The sequence below is a fragment of the Podarcis cretensis genome (assembly GCF_951804945.1).
Source record: "Podarcis cretensis genome assembly, chromosome: 14".
NCBI lineage: Eukaryota > Metazoa > Chordata > Lepidosauria > Squamata > Lacertidae > Podarcis > Podarcis cretensis.
Genome location: NC_137183.1, coordinates 49,511,125 through 49,528,795, shown reverse-complemented (window position 1 = coordinate 49,528,795; position 17,671 = coordinate 49,511,125). Strand labels below are relative to the sequence as shown.

The 17,671-nt window shown below is 46.5% G+C and overlaps 1 protein-coding gene across 1 annotated transcript; it reads left to right on the top strand.

Annotated features, from left to right (window-relative positions):
• The first annotated feature begins 65 nt into the window (after positions 1-65).
• GID4 (GID complex subunit 4 homolog) lies at positions 66-13,618 on the top strand. The gene is made up of 6 exons (XM_079954037.1): positions 66-560; positions 8,921-8,980; positions 9,135-9,242; positions 10,057-10,158; positions 11,191-11,321; positions 12,450-13,618. The coding sequence occupies exons 1-6, from the start codon at positions 366-368 to the stop codon at positions 12,511-12,513; spliced, it is 660 nt and encodes a 219-aa protein (XP_079810163.1). The 5' UTR covers positions 66-365; the 3' UTR covers positions 12,514-13,618.
• Positions 13,619-17,671: the final 4,053 nt, after the last annotated feature.

Here is a 17,671-nt window from a genome sequence, read left to right as displayed (position 1 = left end):
TCTCCGCGACGCGGCGGAGCGAGAGAGGAGCGACTGAGGGAGTGGAAAGAGAAAAGCCCGGCGGCGTCTTGCCTTCCTTAAAAAAAAAAAAAAATCCCTTTCCCTCCCCCGCCCTCCTACCTCCACGTGACGCCGGACACCCAATGGGGTTCGAGCGCCGCCGCACGGCGGGCCAATCATGAGCGGCGGGAGGAAGAGGAGGCGGCGGCGACGCCGCTGAGGGGGAGGAAAGGGCTGTGAGGGGAAAACAGAAAGAGGCCGAGCCAGGCCGAGCCGCGTCGGAGGCAGGCCGGCCGGGCGAGGGGAGGAAGGCGAGGACGGTGCTCGCTGCCCGCGCCGCGCTGGCGCCGGGGGACCCGCCCGAGATGCCGGTGCGGAGCGCCTGCCGCTGCCCTCCGGAGGCCCCGGGAGGAGCCTCGTCCGCCGCCCGCCTCGAGCCGCCGCCGCCCATCAACACGGCGCAGCCCGGCGTCAGCACCAGCCGCCTCTACAGCGGCGCCAAGTTCCGCGGGCAGCAGCGCTCCAAGGGCAACGCCTACGAGGTGGAGGTGGTCGTCCAGGTCAGCAGCGCGGCCGGAGAGAGGCAGGCAGGCAGGCAGCGCCCCCCAAACCCCACCCACCTCTCTCCCTCCCTCCCTCCCCCACCCACCCACCCACTAGGACTGCGGAACTCCCGGCCTCAGGAGGCAGTGGCAGCCACCAGGCCGCCCTCTGTGGTCGTTTGAGGAGAATGCCTAGGGGGCCGAGGTCCCTTCGCCCCCCCCCCACATAATGATGATGATGATGATAATAATAATAATAATTTATTATTTATACCCCGCCCATCTGGCTGGGCCTCCCCAGCCACTCTGGGCGGCTTCCATAAAAACCAAAAATACAGTAAAATATCACACCTGAACAGGGCTGCCTTAAGATGTCTTCTGAATGTCAGGTAGTTGTTTATCGCTTTGACATCTGATGGGAGGGCGTTCCACAGGGCGGGCGCCACTACCGAGAAGGCCCTCTGCCTGGTTCCCTGTAGCTTTGCTTCTCGCAATGAGGGAACCGCCAGAAGGCCCTCGGCGCTGGACCTCAGTGTCCGGGCAGAACGATGGGGGTGGAGACGCTCCTTCAGGTATACTGGACCGAGGCCGTTTAGGGCTTTAAAGGTCAGCACCAACACTTTGAATTGTGCTCGGAAACGTACTGGGAGCCAATGTAGGTCTTTCAAGACCGGTGTTATGTGGTCTTGGCAGCCGCCCCCAGTCACCAGTCTAGCTGCCGCGTTCTGGATTAGTTGTAGTTTCCGAGTCACCTTCAAAGGTAGCCCCACGTAGAGTGCATTGCAGTAGTCCAAGCGGGAGATAACCAGAGCATGCACCACTCTGAAGAGACAGTCCGCAGGCAGATAGGGTCTCAGCCTACGTACCAGATGGAGCTGGTAAACAGCTGCCCTGGACACAGATTTGACCTGTGCCTCCATGGACAGCTGGGAGTCCAAAATGACTCCCAGGCTGCGCACCTGGTCCTTCAGGAGCACAGTTACCCCATTCAGGACCAGGGAATCCTCCACACCTGCCCACCTCCTGTCCCCCCAAAACAGTACTTCTGTCTTGTCAGGATTCAACCTCAATCTGTTAGCCGCCATTCATAAGAGTTGAGGGAGCTAAGCCCCCCGAAATTCATTCAAATGGTGTGTGTGTGATGGGTTATGTGGGGCAAGGCTTATCTGGGAGGGGGACCCCCCATTTATATTTTTTTCAAGTTGACAGCCCTGCCATAGTAGTCTCGGCCCTTGCACCTGCTTCCCTTCTCTGGCTTCGAAAGAGGGTTGGGCAGATTCACCGAGGAGAGGAGTCATTGGTGGCTACTAGCCGCCATGGCTATCCGTAGCAGCAAACGCTTGCCAATACCAGCTGCAGGAGGGGCTCTTGCGCTGGGGTCATGCTTGCGGTCTTCCCTGTAATGGGCACCTACTTGGCCCACGGAATGCTGGAGACTTGGTGTACCTCTGGCTCTTCTGTATGAAGACAGGGCGCTGAGGACTAGCTGCGCTGCAGGCTCTTCTTGGCGTTCTTAGGACTTGGCAACCGGCTTCTTCAAATGGATGGCTTGTGGCGGATAGGAGGAAGGGTTTATTCATGGAGCAGGAGCCGTAGAGTTTAGCTGGAGAACTCACTGCCACAGGTTGCCTTGACAGCTGACAGCCTGGGTGGCGTTTGAAAGGAGGCTAGGTGCACTTAGGAAGGAGGATAAGGCTTGTCAATGGGCATTGTCCAAAATGTTCTGCCTCTGCTGTTGTAGGCAGTGTGTCTCAGTATGAGCAGCTGGGAAATGCCAGTGGGGAGAGTGCTCCACCATTTAGGCTCTCCTTGCTTCTTATAGACCTCTGCATAGCTACAGAGAATAGCATGCTGGACTAGATGGGCCACTGGCCTGATGCATCCAGGTTTTGAGATTTTCTCCCTTTTTGTTACTTTTCATGGCTTGCATTTTATCGAGCTCAGCTGCCTCTAAAAGATGTCTTCATGAGCAGCTTTTCTGCTCTCACTGCCTGGAATAGCTTCTTCACAGAGGCAGAAGCAAAGCTGAGTGCTAAATAGAAATACGTTTCTCCCGCGATCTTGGGACTGAGTGCGGTCCTCCGTTGGAACGGAATATTTGAAGATTCAGGACAGATGAAAGGAAGGACTTGGTCACACAGCGCATAGTTAGGCTGGGATCTGCTCCCACAAGATGTAGTGATTGCCACTAACTTGCATGGTTTAGGCAGTGGCTTGGATAAGTTGGTGGAGGTTAAGGCTGTCAGTGGCTATTGCTTGTGACTGTGTACTATCTCCGGTATCGGAAGAGATGTGTCATTAAGTTCAGAGTGCTGAGGAACATGACTGGGGAGAGTGTACGGTTGTGCTCATTCTTGTGGGCTTCCCAGAGACATCTGGTTGGTCACTGTGAGAAACAGGAGCCAGATACAATGCAACTTTGGTCTGATTCAGGAGGGCTGCTCACATGTCACTAGCGCAGCTGTGATGCACCTACTGCCCTCTGCCACATCTGAAAGAATGAAACCTCCCTCTCACCACAGCAGCTCTGCTGGTGTGGTGGTGGTTTATTTTTCAGTTTTATTAAAGCATTTTATTTTTATTCTACCCATGTAGTACAAATGCGCACATCACTATTTATTGTATTTATATGCCATTTTTCAGGGCAAAGCCCCTACCCCCAGAAGCTTACAAAAGACGATTAGCCACATACATGTAATAATAATATAATATAGCTTCATATGCTAGCAAGAACATTGTGCTCCCAACTGACTTGCAGTTCAGTCTGCCTATAATGCTTCCAGTTCTCTTCCATTCAGGGTGGCTTGCAACATGTTATGATTTTGTTTTTTAAAAATCCCCCAAAGATGGGGTCAACAGTTTTAAAAATCCTAAAGCTTCATAAAATAAAATCCTGTCAGAATAAAAATGTCTTCAGTGGCTGACAAAAACAGGAAAGGAGGGCGGACACACTTTGCAAGATGAATTGCCCCATAATTTGGGTGTAGCCACTGAAGGACCCTTCTTCTGGCCCCACCCAGCTATACTCTCTCCTGCCCTTGCTGCATGAGATACAGAGCCTCTCCCTCTGATCTTAAGAGGTGGGCTGCCATCCTTCACAGACAGGCTTGCCCAGGAGCATGTCTCAGTGGGAGTGCTTGCTCCCAAGCATACAGTTGTAGACCAGGTTTTTAAAGAAAGGTGTGTCAGCCCTATGTCTTCCTTCTGGAAATTCTACAGTCTTTTGCTGATATTAGGATGGGTAGAGGGGCAGTCTTCTCCCTCCATCTCACTGAAATTGAGATTAATTAATCTCAGGGAGCTTGAAAAGGTCTTTGTCGCTTGGTACTGCAAGAGGTAAACTGGGTGAGGAAGTAGTTGAAAGAGTAATGGGACTGGAAGTGATACTAGCGTAGCCATTACACATATAACTCAGGATATCTAAAGCACCGCCCAATAAATGCATTCTTCAAGGACTCCACTTGCTTGGAGTTTTAATGGTTAATTTTATCTCTATTCTGTTCTCTCTCTTTTTGGGAGCCTTGTACATCACCTGGAGATCGTGGTATTAAGCAATATATAAATTGTTGGAATAAAATAAGTAAGCTCTCCGTTTCTCTAGTGACAAGATGTGTGAATAGCCCTTACCCATTCTCACTTTAGGCTATACTCACTGGCACCCACCCACATACTGCCACGTGTCACCTTTGGGTTCCAATGAAGTCAGTGGAACTTAACTTCTGAGTAGACGTGTATAAGACTACATACACTGTGAGCCACAAATCTTTTGCCTTGCGTCTGGTTCTTGCTATATGCTCACTAGGTGGTAGTAAGCAAGAGCTGGTACTCTCTGAGCCTGCAGCTAAGCGACAGGGCACATGTTCTGTGTGTAAAGGCGCCCAGATTCAATACCCAGCATCTCTAGGTAGGGCTGTGAAAACCCCCTGTCTGAAATCCTGGAGAGCCACACCCAATCAGTGCAGATATTGCTGAGCTCGGTGGACGTGGACCAATGATCTGACTTCCATATGTTCCATGAGGAATTAAATCTTTCTTTCTAGTGTATGGGCCATAGCACAGTACAGGCAGCCCCCCATTTACACACAATCAATATGTGTGTGACCTGTGTATATGTTCATCGCACCAAACCCAAAGTGACCCAGACACGTTGTAAAGATGTCATTGAAACGTCACTAAAAGGCCAGGGCATTTGCATACTTTTTCAGGGGGTTCCAGTTACTGTATACGTGATTTCACTGACGCACACAGAGCCTCGGAACATAGCCCCCGCGTAAATGGGGGGGTGCCTGTAATAAAGCTATGTTCTGCATGGAAAAGACCCCAGATTCAATCCTGGGAACTTCTTTATAGGGAAAGATCCCTATTTGAAATCCTGGAGAATCAAAGCCAGTATATATATATAAGGTAAAAAGGTAAAGGTACCCCTGCCCGTACGGGCCAGTCTTGACAGACTCTGGGGTTGTGCGCCCATCTCACTTAAGAGGCCAGGGGCCAGCGCTGTCCGGAGACACTTCCGGGTCACGTGGCCAGCGTGACATCGCTGCTCTGGCCAGAGCCAGAGCCGCACACGGAAACGCCGTTTACCTTCCCGCTGGTAAGCGGTCCCTATTTATCTACTTGCACCCGGAGGTGCTTTCGAACTGCTAGGTTGGCAGGCGCTGGGACCGAGCAGCGGGAGCGCACCCCGCCGCAGGGATTCGAACCGCCGACCTTTCGATCGGCAAGCCCTAGGCGCTGAGGCTTTAACCCACAGCGCCACCTGCGTCCCTCATATATATAACCCATTGTTAATTAATGGTCTGACTCTGCATTAGACAGCTTCCACTGTTGTTACCTGCAAAAATGGGGATGATCCTGACCTATAATTTCTGGTTGTTGTCATAATTCATTCACAGTAATCACTTTGAATGCTCAAAAGTGGTGTGTAAATGAGTATTTATGAGAGTGGCTTTTGTTTTATTTCCCACCTTCCCAAATAATAAGATCAGGCCAGTAGCCCACCTAGTACGGTATCCTGTTCTCACGGTGACCAATCTAATCTCCATGGGAAGCCTGAAAGCAGGAACTGAGTGTAACACCCCTGTCCCTGCCTGTGATTCCTAACAACTGGTATTCAGAGAAATACTGCCTTCAACAGTGGAGGCGAAACCCAGCCATTGTGTCTAGTACCACTGATAGCCTTATGCTTCATTAATTTGTCATCCTCTTTTAAAACCATCCACATTGTGGCCCTCACTGCCTCTTGTGTGAGTGAATTTCATAGTTTACTATGTGGAAAAATTACATCCTTTTGTCTGTCCTGAATCTCCCAACATTCGGCTTTCTTGGATATTCCTGGGTGTTAGTATTACCTCTATCTAATTTCTCAATGCCATGCATAATTTTATATACTTCTGTCATGTCTCTTCTTAATCACCTTTTCTCAGAACTAAAGATCCCTTAGTGTTGGAACCATTCCTCAGAAGGGGGTCACTCCATCCCCTTGATCATTTTGGTTGTCCATTTCTGAACCTTTTCCAGTTCTACAATATCCTTCTTGAGGTGAGATGACCAGAATTGTACACAGTATTCCAAGTATGGCTGCATCATCATATATTTGCATAGTGGCACTGGCATTATATGTCAAATGAAGGGATTTTTGCCCCAATTTGCTTTTTTTACATGGAATTGCTTTTACTGTTTTACTGCCCATTCACTCAGTTTGGAAATATCCTATTGGAGTTATCTGCAATTCCTTCTTGTTTTAACCACCACAGACAATTTGGTATCATCTGCAAACTCACTTCTTACTCTTGATTTTTTCCTGAACAAATTAAAAATCACAGGTCCCAAGAGCAATCCTTGAGGGACTCCACGTTATATATACCCCATTAGGAGATGTATCCATTTATTCCTACTCTCTGATTCCTATTTCTTAACCAGTTACTCATCCTCAAGAAGACCTCTTCTCTTCTAATTCAGTGCCTGCCAAGCTTACTCGAGTGTCTTTCGTGAAGTACTTTGTCAAAAGCTTTTTGAAAGTTTGCAGTGTCAACTGGATCATCTGTGTGCTTGTTGACACTCTTAAAGAACTCTAAGAGGTTAGTGAGACATGACTTAACCTTTGTAGAAGACACATTTGCTCATCTTGACTCAGAGGCACCTAGCATTATCTTATAAACACCTACATAGGAATGTGCTCCTCAAATTCTTTCCTCTTCTTTTGCATCCCTTATTATCTGCTTGTATTTATTTCGCCAAAGTTTGTATTCCTTTCTAGTCTCTTCATTTGAACAAAACTTCCATGTTCTAAAGGACACATTCCTGCCTCTACTAGCTTTTTTAGCATTGCTTGTTAAACACGCAGGGATTCTCTTGGCCCTGGGTGATACATTTCTTGATCTGTGGTATAGATGAGCTTCTAATGTTGTGGTCTTAAATAGCTCTCAAACATTTGGGGTAATTTGACCCTCTTGACTTTCCCATTCAATTTCTTTTTTTACCAATCCCCTCATTTTGGGGAAGTTTCCTCTTTTGAAGTTGAATGATCAAGGGGACAGTAGCATGTTGCCAGGACAAAATTACTCCTAGGGCCTGGTATCACCACCCACAATGATTCTGTGGAAGAATCTACTTTGGCCTTTCTGAATTTCTGTCACATATCCACAACTCCACACAGTTTGTGTCTCTGTACAAGCCATCAGGCTCAAACTGGGGATGGTCAAACTCTGCTTGTGAGTTTCCTAGAGTTCTCTGGCTTGCCGCTGTTAAAAATGGAATACTAGGCCTAGTGATCCTTTGGTCTGATCCAGGAGATTCAGTTCTTCTGTTCTTAGATTACACATGTGCCGTTCTCATCCTCCAAAGGGTTTGAAGTATGACTGTATGTGTCTCATGGGCAGTGCTTAGATCCAGACAAACAATACTATTGTTTCAGCTAGAGAGCTGTGGTAGTGTGACTTCAGACTGCTCTCAAGGGGGTGGGGTGGGGGGCTAAGCACAGACAAACAATGTCACAGTCTTAAGGTCAGGCGCCGTTAATAGCACCCACTGGTCATTGTTTTTCATTGCATCCAGTGCTATATTTGTCGACAGGTCAGATTATGCTTTTATGTTTGGTACTTTCCAGTTCTGTTGCTGCTATGGCTTATTGATTTTTAAAAAATTATAAACTGCCCTCTCATATAAAATCAAGGTGATGTACAGCAACATATACAGACAAAGTAAAACATAAAATACTGTAAAAACAATACAAAATGATTCATCATCTTGAAAACAGTTAAGCTGCATAGACCTCTCAGCATAAAAAGGTCTTAAAGAGATGCCTGAAACGTCACAGCAATGATCCTTACTCTATCATGTCCACCCAAACTTTTTTTTCTAAACTAAAAAGCTCCAAATATTGTAATATTTCATCACAGGAGGTCTGTTCCAGCCCCCTGTCCATTTTGAGAGGCAGAGACAAGGAGCAAAAAGCTGAATGGAAGGGTCAAGTTAATAGACACTTTCTAAGACAAGAACCTGCAAGCTTGCAAGACTGAGTGGAGAGGAGAGTGAAGTGTCTCAAGCTGTTGCCTTGACTCATCCTTTTCCTGAGCCATCTCAGTGAGTCTGTGTGTAGTCAGCGTGGCAGCCTGTAAATCAGTAGAATGAGTCAGTTTCCTAACTCTGCTGCCATTCCCTTGGAAGCCAAAGAACTGTCCTCTACCCCATTCTCCTTTTCCAGATTAATGAAAGCCAGGGAGCATGGGGAAGCAGGATAACTGGTTTTAGTGCTGTGGCATCTCAAAGTAGGGCTGGAAATTTCCTGGGTACCTAGAATGCTGATGCTCATATTCAGAACACTTGGCATCCCTGTTCTTGTAGGGATGGTTCCCAAGCAAATGAAAATGAATCCAAACCTGCTGTTGCTTGGAAACAAGTAGTATTGTTCAAAAATTGCCTTTAAAAAACTGGCTGAGAGACTTCACTGTTCTCTCGTTCTGGGGAGCTCCTTTGAGTGGGGGATCCCAGTGGTTCTGTAGGAGCAGCCAGCAACTTGTATCCTATGACCCAAATTTGAATTAGATACATGCTTGGAATTAGATAAATTCATAGATGTGGGACATGAGAGCTGCGCAGGGGCAGGATACCTCTGAATACCAGCTGATGGAGAATAACAATGGAGGAGGGATGTTGCCTGCAAGTCCTGTTTGTGGGCTTTCTGGAGATGGCCACTGTGGGAAATAGGGTGCATAGATAAAAGAAACTCCTATCACCTTCCCTCAGTTCCGATTAGTCTTCACATTGAGACACTAGGAACAGCAAGTGGTGCATTAGTACCTCTTGAGTTTGTTGGTGTGCTGATTGTTCTTTAACTGGTCACAAAGTCATGGGCGGTTTTCTGCTTTGTCTTCCAGCACGTGGACATGGAGAACTCCTATCTCTGTGGATACTTGAAGATTAAAGGCCTTACGGAGGTATGTGCTTGAGGCAGAGTATTTTAGGCCAAAACTGATGTTCTGTGTGTTTCATTCCTTTACAAAGCCCTCTCCTAACTTCCTTGCAAAGGTACGGAAACTTGCCTGGGAGGGTTGTATGTGCTCATCATGTTATTGCTTTGTTCACTTGCAGGAATATCCAACCCTTACAACTTTCTTTGAAGGGGAAATAATTAGTAAAAAGCACCCGTTTTTAACGCGGAAGTGGGACGCAGATGAAGACGTGGATCGTAAACATTGGGTGAGTTCCTTGGGCCTAGCTGTGTGCCTGGGCTGTGCCACTTCAGGCTGCAGGTGCAGGCTCACGTAGTTGGCAAATTCCCTCCATCTAGGTGCTGGAAAGAAGGGTTCTAATTGAGTCTTCTCCCTTATTTGTTCCCTTTCTACAAGAAGGAATGTGTTTTAAGGGTAGAGGAAGAGTCCCTGGTAGTCTGAGGTGGTATACTTCAAGCACAGGTTTACCAGCTCAGTGAGAACTACACCCATCTGGACAGTGTTGGGCCTTAGTTTAGCTGAATTAGGACTTCAAGTGAGGAACTACTCTTGGTGACTTTGGTTGGTGGTTTGTTTTTTTTGCCTCCAGTCTCTAGGGTAGGAATTGGCAGCAGGTTCTGGACAGCTTCTTACCAGATGTGTCTGCGCTAGCTGGACACAGAAGGAAATTGACAAAGAACAACTCTTAAAAGAAATGACACATAATTACATAGCTCTTATTTTAGTGTTATTTTTTGTTCTTACTGGCTGCCTTCTTGAGGAAGGCTGTGATGTCGCTGCATCCCAGCTGTTTGGCGTGACTGAGGCTGAGTTTGTAGCTGCACGCAGAAGGCTGGGTTTTGTGGGAAAGATTGCAATTCTGCCATGATCAGCAAATAGAGAGAATGGACAGGGAAGAGGGAACTTTGGCATCCTTCTCTGGAAATTGATTCCTTTCGTAGGTGGCATCCAGGGTCTGGCTGGTGGTGATTAGCTTGGCAGGTATTTGAACTTGTCTGGAGTCATGCAGCACACATCTTTCCTCCGGAATTGTAAGCACTGTGTGTCCCTTTTGCTTCTAGGGGAAGTTCCCAGCCTTTTACCAGTACGCAAAAACATTTAACTCTGATGACTTTGATTATGAGGATTTGAAGAACGATGACTTTGTCTTTATGAGGTGGAAGGTAAGTTCTTCATGTGCATTCACATAGGGTGTGTTGCTAGAGGGCCTGTGTGACAGTCTAACTGTCACTCAGCGCAGGCACACCCCTAGGAGGTGTAGGGTAATCTATCTTATTTGGTCTTGCTGCCTAATTGGGTTTCTGCAGGCAGGATGGAAGGATAACACAAGGTTTCCTTCCTCCTCCACCTCCAGCAGGGAGGGCAAACATCTCTGAAATTCCTCAGTATAGTGTGCAGTGACACCATGCATTATAGAATTATAGAGTTGGAGAGGGAGGATCATCCAATCCAACCCTTTCAGTACAGGAATCAGCTTGTATTAGACAGTCAGGCTTCCTGCACAGGACCCTACAAGGAAGTAAGAAGCCCCCTGAGCCTCCAGTGTAGTCTTTGTTCTCTCTTGGCCCCAAGTCCAGAGCACTGCAGAGAACAAGAGCAGAGCGCCAGCACTCTTATGTCCCCTTTGATGCAGTCAGGCTGCAGGGTTGTAGTGTCCTGTGAAGAAAATTTGTGAAGTTTGAACCTGAAATTTCCCCATAATTTTTCCGGACTTTTTTTGTGTAGTAAACAAAGCTACAAAAATACATTGTGCTTTCACTTGCTGTACCAATATCTCAAATTTTTGTACATAGTTAAAAGTAGATGAACAGAAATATTTGATGAAAAAATTATAGTAGAGTAATACTTAGTGTGTGTTAAATGTCCTTTACTTTGAAATTATTTATATTGGAATATTTATGAATATGTTCATTACTGGCAGCTCAGTTGCATTCACTTCCCTTGCACTGTTTAAATTTCAAAGAGAAGAAAAAGAAAGCATGTTTTAATGTATTTACTTTAGTAAACCCAGTGTGAGCTGTGCTGTGTGTGCATGCAAACACTTAACTAGGGGCTGGTGCCTAATGAAAGCTGTAACAGGCGGGGTGGGTGTTCTATTTTTCTGTAGAAAAATTTCCAGCAGACGTTTGCTGCAGTGAAAAAAACCTATCCCAGCTCCCTTCTAGCTTTTCAGAATTTTGTTAACTCTTGTGCAGGAACAGTTCCTGGTCCCTGATCACACCATCAAAGACATCAGCGGTGCTTCCTTTGCTGGGTTCTATTACATATGCTTCCAGAAATCTGCAGCATCTATAGAAGGCTATTACTATCACAGGAGTTCAGAATGGTAAGGGGCTGCCTCTGTGGAGCACTGGCTGGAGGACTTTCTTTTATTCTGCAGGGCAAGAGAAAAGGGCACTAAGCTCAATAACTTTGTTGTGGTAGCCGAAGGCCATGACACAGACAATATAAAATACAATACAAAAGCTTTGCTTAAACAACTAGAATCATGTATTGCAAGCAAGCCTACAAATGAGGAGCCTCCACAACCACATACAGTGCATTTCAATTTAGACCTCTGAATCTTCCTTACAATTTACTGCTATTTTGTCCAATTCCTCCTCCTAAACTTTCTTGTTCCCAGTGCAAAAAGAGTCACTTTATGTGACACCTAAGCATTAGACAACAGCCACTGAACCATCTCCGCCAAGGAGAGACAGCTTTCTTGAACAAACAGGGGAGTCAGAAGCATCTCCTAGGTTCTGTGTATAACAGGCAATATAATAAATAATAAAGAATGTCTTCTACTTGTGGTTGCCCACATGCAGAGTCTATCTGTGTATGGGGTCTTGTTATAATGCCCATCCAGCACAGCTGAGGGCATTCCTTGGAAACGCAGCTCAGTAAAGGCAGATCTTAATGAAACAGGCAAGAGGAGAAAAGGGAAACAGATTCTACCAGTGCTGGAAATGAAGAATTGGGAGTGCACTTGGAGAGTGCACCCAATTCTTCCTCTTCAATTTGGCCCTGTGGGTTTACCTCTCCAGTGGTTTGAGCCACATGGGGAGGCCTGGCATGCTTAATTGGGGCTCACCAGCTGAAAGTTGCTCACTGCGACTTTACTGCTTTGCTCAGCTGAACTGGGACTGCTTAAGACACTGTGCCAAGGCAATCTACATGTTGGTCATGTTCAGACAATCCCATATTGGCCTAATAAGCTGAGATAGGAATGAGCCTCTTGCCTGCACTTGGTGCTCCTTCCTTCATGGTGCAAGCAATGAAACCAGGAACCCATGGTTACCATCTTCTGAATAAGCCAGGATGTTAAAATTAGGCAAGAGTGCTGGGGCTGTTGAGCAGGAGTCTGCAGTATGGCAACAAGTTTCCGGGTGTTACAGTTTGAAAACTGTTGCCCTCATTAAGCAGAATAAGGGGTAGATTATATCATTAAAATCCTCTTTGCTTGTCCCCTCAGGTATCAGTCTCTGAATTTGACTCATGTCCCAGAGTACAGCGCACCCATTTACGAATTCCGGTGACAGTGATACCAAGAATGGCGCCAAGAGATGGCCAGTGGGGCCAGGGGGAGAGAGAGAGAGAGAGAGAGCATGCTCTGTTAAGACAACTGCGATGTCCCTGTCAGGACAGGAGACTCCAGGCTCTTTTCCTGTCGGGCTACCGGACTGGTGTGAGAGCGTGAATGTGAAGCCTGAGGCTGCCGGAGCCTGACCCTTCCTCCAGCTGCGTGGCAAACTTGATACTTTAATCTGGTTTTAAAGCTACCATTCAAATGCACTTTTCTTATTGCACAGCTAGTCTCTTTACCACTGAAAACTCTTTTGCCCTTTTCGGAGGAGGAAATGGCTGCACCCAGCTGGATTTCCTTAGAGTAGAGGAAATGTAAGCTGCTGCCGGCTTATGTCTCTCCGCACTTTGCTGTAGCTCATGGGTTCTACTTAAGAGGAAGTCATCCACAGATGCCCTTTCCTTTCAAGCCTCAGCATTTCATGAGGCTCCTGTGTGCATCACACCCAGCTGCGGCATCCACTACGGGAAGCAGTTGGCCAAGAGGAGGAGGGCCTAGCAAATCGCCCGTTCCTGTTGGCTAGCAAGGCTGCATCTCTCAGGAACGCTAGCCAGTCACAGAGGCGTAAGCTGTTGTCTTGGATTGCACCAAGGGGGAATGGCTAACAGGCCATCATAGTGGGAAACTTAATGATGCTTATGCAAAGTCTCAGATCTTAAAGGAAAAACTTTAAGGACTTCTTACAAAAAAAGAGAGACAGAGAGCTATTTTTATGGCCACCCCCCCTCAAAAAGACTCAATGGTATATGCAAATTGTCTCTTATTACATTTTTACCATGGCTGCTTTCCCTGAACCCCCTCATGGTGAAAGCAGTGAAAAGTCAGTGTTGGTTGATGGTGGTGATCTCTCTGTGCAACAATCCAGCAGTGTTGACACCAGCTTATCCCAGCGTAATCGCTTAGCGGTGGTGTGAATATTCAGCTCCATGCACATGCTCCCATTTCTCATGCTACAGGAAACATTTGATGTTTGCTATGATTTCTATCAGGGAAAAACCTCCTAACTCTCCATTAAAATAAACTGCTCTCCAAGAACTTGAAAATGTTCGGAAACATAAGGCTTGTGTGCCAAATTTTGTGTGGGGCTTGTGTGTCTGTGGTGGGCTAATACATGTGTGTGTGTGAGAGTGAGTGAGTCTAAAAGTTGCTGGCCTGCTTAACATGGCACTCATCCGCAGAGGGTTTTCCCAGAATCGTCTTGATTATATGTACCATTGGCTGGCCCAGGAGACGGAGGCAACTACCCTGCCACTTGGTAGATCTAGACTGTTGTGCAGCTGAGCCTTTTGCAGAAAAATGTCCAGCTCTTTTCAGTTTTTCCTTTATGCCTTTGTAGGCACTTGTAGGATTTACAAGGCAGCTTAAAGCAGGTCTGTGTGCAAGGAAGGTACTGTTACTTTTCCCGGGAGTCTGCCCAAAGTTAAGGCTTACAGTGGCTGCCCCATTTGGGATCTGCTCTTGTCCTGTGTCATTGCTGTCATTCATAGTGGCTTGGATTTCAGAAAATAGTAATGGCACTTGGGGCTGAGAGATCATTTCTCTCCTCTCTACATGCAGGGCTCTGTGTGCACTGCAGTAATGAGGGAGCACAGAAGAAAGTGCAGATTGTTGTAAGCCATGTGGAAGTCAACTTTCAGTAATTCAAGAGCGAATTTCTAGCCCCCATGGCTTTGATATGTTTGAAAGTGCGGGAAATGCCTAGGGACGGTTTGGAAGACAGAGTTGTACAAGGTTTCAGTGGTTGAGAGGAGGAGAGGGTGGATTGAGGGTAGGACTAGTGGTGGGTAGTGCTATATGTAGTTCCTTATTTCCTCCTCAGCCAACAAAGGCAGAATATATTGTGCAAAAGAAAAGAAATGGTGTGCATGCTTGCTCAGTTGACATCTGCTGTGCAGACTGCAGAACTTTGTCTGTCTTGGTGCAGAATTTAGATTGCCAAGATGCAGAGTTCTAATACTTTTAGAGCAGTGTACACATAGCCCTGCTTGTCCTGCATCTTCTGAAACAAGTTATTGAGCATTTTAAAGAGTATTTTTTGCATACAATGTACAGGAGAGAAAGCAAAGCCCCTTAATGGAATAGGGTTGAATCATTATTATTTTTTTCTTAGTTCAGGCTTGCTGTTTCCCCCCCCCCCCCCAACCATGTACTGTACATTGCAGTGGCAGATTTGCTAACTGAAGCCTTAACAGGAGTGTGTGGGAGTGCTCACATTAACCACGCAGGACACCCTTTCATGGAGACAAACATGGCAAAGAGGCCAATTTCTCCCTTCCCTCCCCTGCAAATCAGAGCAGTCTTAAGAAGCTGCCTGCTATTTTCAGGGGGACGGGAGAGATACGAAGAGCTTGAGGAAATGTGGCAAATGGGCTTTGGCTGGCACTGATCCTGTAGACTGAAGTTGGAAATGTATTCCAGTGGATCTGAATGGCAGTGGGGGTTTTCCTCTTCACTTTCAAAGGAGACGAATCTGAGGTGCTTTGCATGGCCACAAGACATAATATGACATCCAGATACGTCTGTTAACCTGACACAGAAGAGTGCAAGCTTGGATGCTGATAGGGAAGTGGATGGGGAGAGTATGGCTGGGTTTGTGAGCCTCTTCACTGCTTTTCCACCCTACCCTCTCCCTCCAGTTTTGATCCACGAGTCGGCTGTCTATGCACAGTAATGGAGGTTATTTGAGTGCTTTGGGGCAAATATCCCAGGCTGTACAAACAGCTGCTCCTTCCCTTAGGCTTCTCTCTCACCTTATGCCTAAGAAGATATCGCACTTGGAGACTAGGAATTAACTGTGCCTTTGCTTTGCTTTAAGATAAGGGGGCACAACTTGCTTGGGAAAAGCAGTCCTTTCCTCAGCCTATTTCAGGAGGAAATTAGAGTCTCCAGAGATAACTCCAGGCCAACTGAAACCACCTTGTGTGTTAACAACGCAGGAAGGGAGGGCATCTCCAGCATAGCCCACGAAGGGGTTAGGGTGAAGGAGAGAGTCTCCTGACAGCAAAGCACCATGGTCCTCATTTCACTTTTGCAAAGCTTTGCATGCAAGAAGTACAGTGCAAGGCCAATACTAGCATTTTAATTCTGTCCCCTGTATTGTGATGTACAATCCACTGCAAGTGGCCAGGATCCAGCACATGCAATTGCCAGTTCCACATTCCCAGGAGGGCTTTGGGCCTATAGATCTATATTACTATAGATCTATAGGACAATAGCGCTCTGTGCTGCATAGCAAAGTGGTCTTAAGTTGAAGGGAGATGTCAAAAGCAGCTTAGGCTAATAGCACAAAATGGGAGAGGGAGGAGTCCAAAATCCATAAAGGGGTGTGTGTGAAGCACAGGTTCTCATCAACTGGCAGACAGCTTGATTTTAATTGCAAGCTTATTACCTTTTAAATGCTAAAATATTTATTCAGAGATGGACAGAAAGATTACCTGCTGTAATTCACCCTTCCGAAACAGGATTTCAAAATCATTTCAGAATAATAATGTACTGTAGTCCATGTTGTGTCAACAGTTTCTGCATTTGTGTTATGCAAACTTGGCATTTCATAGAAAACTGCCTTTAATTTGATACTTGGAAAGGGCTGCATTTGTTCTGAGGTCTACTCTTAATTTGGCAAATGCTTCTGTACAAGACCACCTACAAGTGCTTGCATTTTAAAAAGTGATGGGGAGAGGCTGCAGCACAACTCCCTTCTTGCTTTATTTACTGGCTTTGCTGGCTGGGGTTGATGGGAGTTTGAATCCAGTAAAATCTGGAAGGCCACAGGTACCAGGGGCAGCTTAAAAGGACACGGGAAGGAACAAGCATTTTAGAAATTGCTTTATTATTTAGCACATAACGCCCCCCCCCCCCGGGTTGGCTTGACTTGCACTCTCCACACACACAAACAAGCAACACACCTTTCCCTTATAAACTGTCAGATGCTTAAAGAAATGAGAGTATGAAGCATGGTTGCATTGTGCTTGTAGAGAAGACTAACATGCTGGGGCTTGTCCCAGGCAGCGTGGCTTCCGAGGGTGGAATCTTCCAAGTCTTACTGAAAAGGTTTTATAAAGCTATCTTGTAAATCAGAGTATTAAAGAGTATTTATAGACAAATTGCAGAAAAGGGAGTTTTTCCAGAGTTATCAGTGTCCAAATTAAAAACATGAATTTAACAAGAATGTGTTGTGTGATGTTTCTCACTGTCCTCTCTTTTTCTGCTGCTGCAAGGGAACAATGGCAGGGCAGGGGTGTGGGGGTTGTGTGCTTTTTTAAGAAAGGCAAAAACTGACCAAGGAAAGCTAGAACCTGTATCTGCAGTTCTTGCGTAATTCTAATTCTGTAGGCAGGGAAGAATGTTGGGCCAGAACCAACCTTCAAAGGCAATCAGAAGTATGCTGGACACTGAAGCCTGTGATCATTTGCTCCTTAACTGCACCCTGCTCTTCCCCTGCCCATCTGTTGCAAAGGTCTGTATCATAACTAAATTAGGTCACAGATCAACATGGGGCTCTCAGCAGAGTTTTGACTTTTGACCTACAGACACCTGCCAGGCCCTATATTGATGAGACTTTGAAACTTAATAATTATGTTGCTAGCCTTAACTGATGTACAGTTGCTCTGGCCACAAACAAGCCCTTTGGTGACTGCTTCGTTCTCACCAGTTTCCTGGCTGCGCATAAGGACTCCCATCAGTGTTTATGGCCAACGTGCCAAACTAGGGTGGGGTGGTGGGTTTCTTTGGAGGGGTGGAGGCGTATAAAGGTCTTACAGGTGCTTCCTGGGTTAGAAAGGGATAAATAAATCTATATAGGTAACTGTTACCTATGCCGCATGTGAAGAGAGGTGAGCCTGAGAGGGTGGGATGGGGTGGTTGTCTTACAACAGCCCAGGCCTTCCCAAGTGTTCCTATTTTCCAGGGACGTCTGTAATTTAGAGAAGCCACTTTGGTTTCTTATTTGATCCCGGAATGCCCCACTTTTCAGTAGGATGTCCCTATTTTCATTGGATAATGTTAGAGGGTATGGAGTTATCTGACCCTCAAGCCGTCTGAAGGCAATCCTGTATAGGGAAGGGTTTTTTATGTTTAATGATGTTTTTTATATATGTTGGAAGCCGCCCAGA

Excerpts from the sequence above, each read along its gene's own strand:
- GID4 (XM_079954037.1), top strand. The coding sequence starts at position 366 with ATGCCGGTGCGGAGCGCCTGCCGCTGCCCTCCGGAGGCCCCGGGAGGA. Across the intron at positions 9,243-10,056 it reads ACGTGGATCGTAAACATTGG|GGGAAGTTCCCAGCCTTTTA; the intron begins GTGAGTTCCTTG and ends TTTTGCTTCTAG. Across the intron at positions 11,322-12,449 it reads TATCACAGGAGTTCAGAATG|GTATCAGTCTCTGAATTTGA; the intron begins GTAAGGGGCTGC and ends TTGTCCCCTCAG.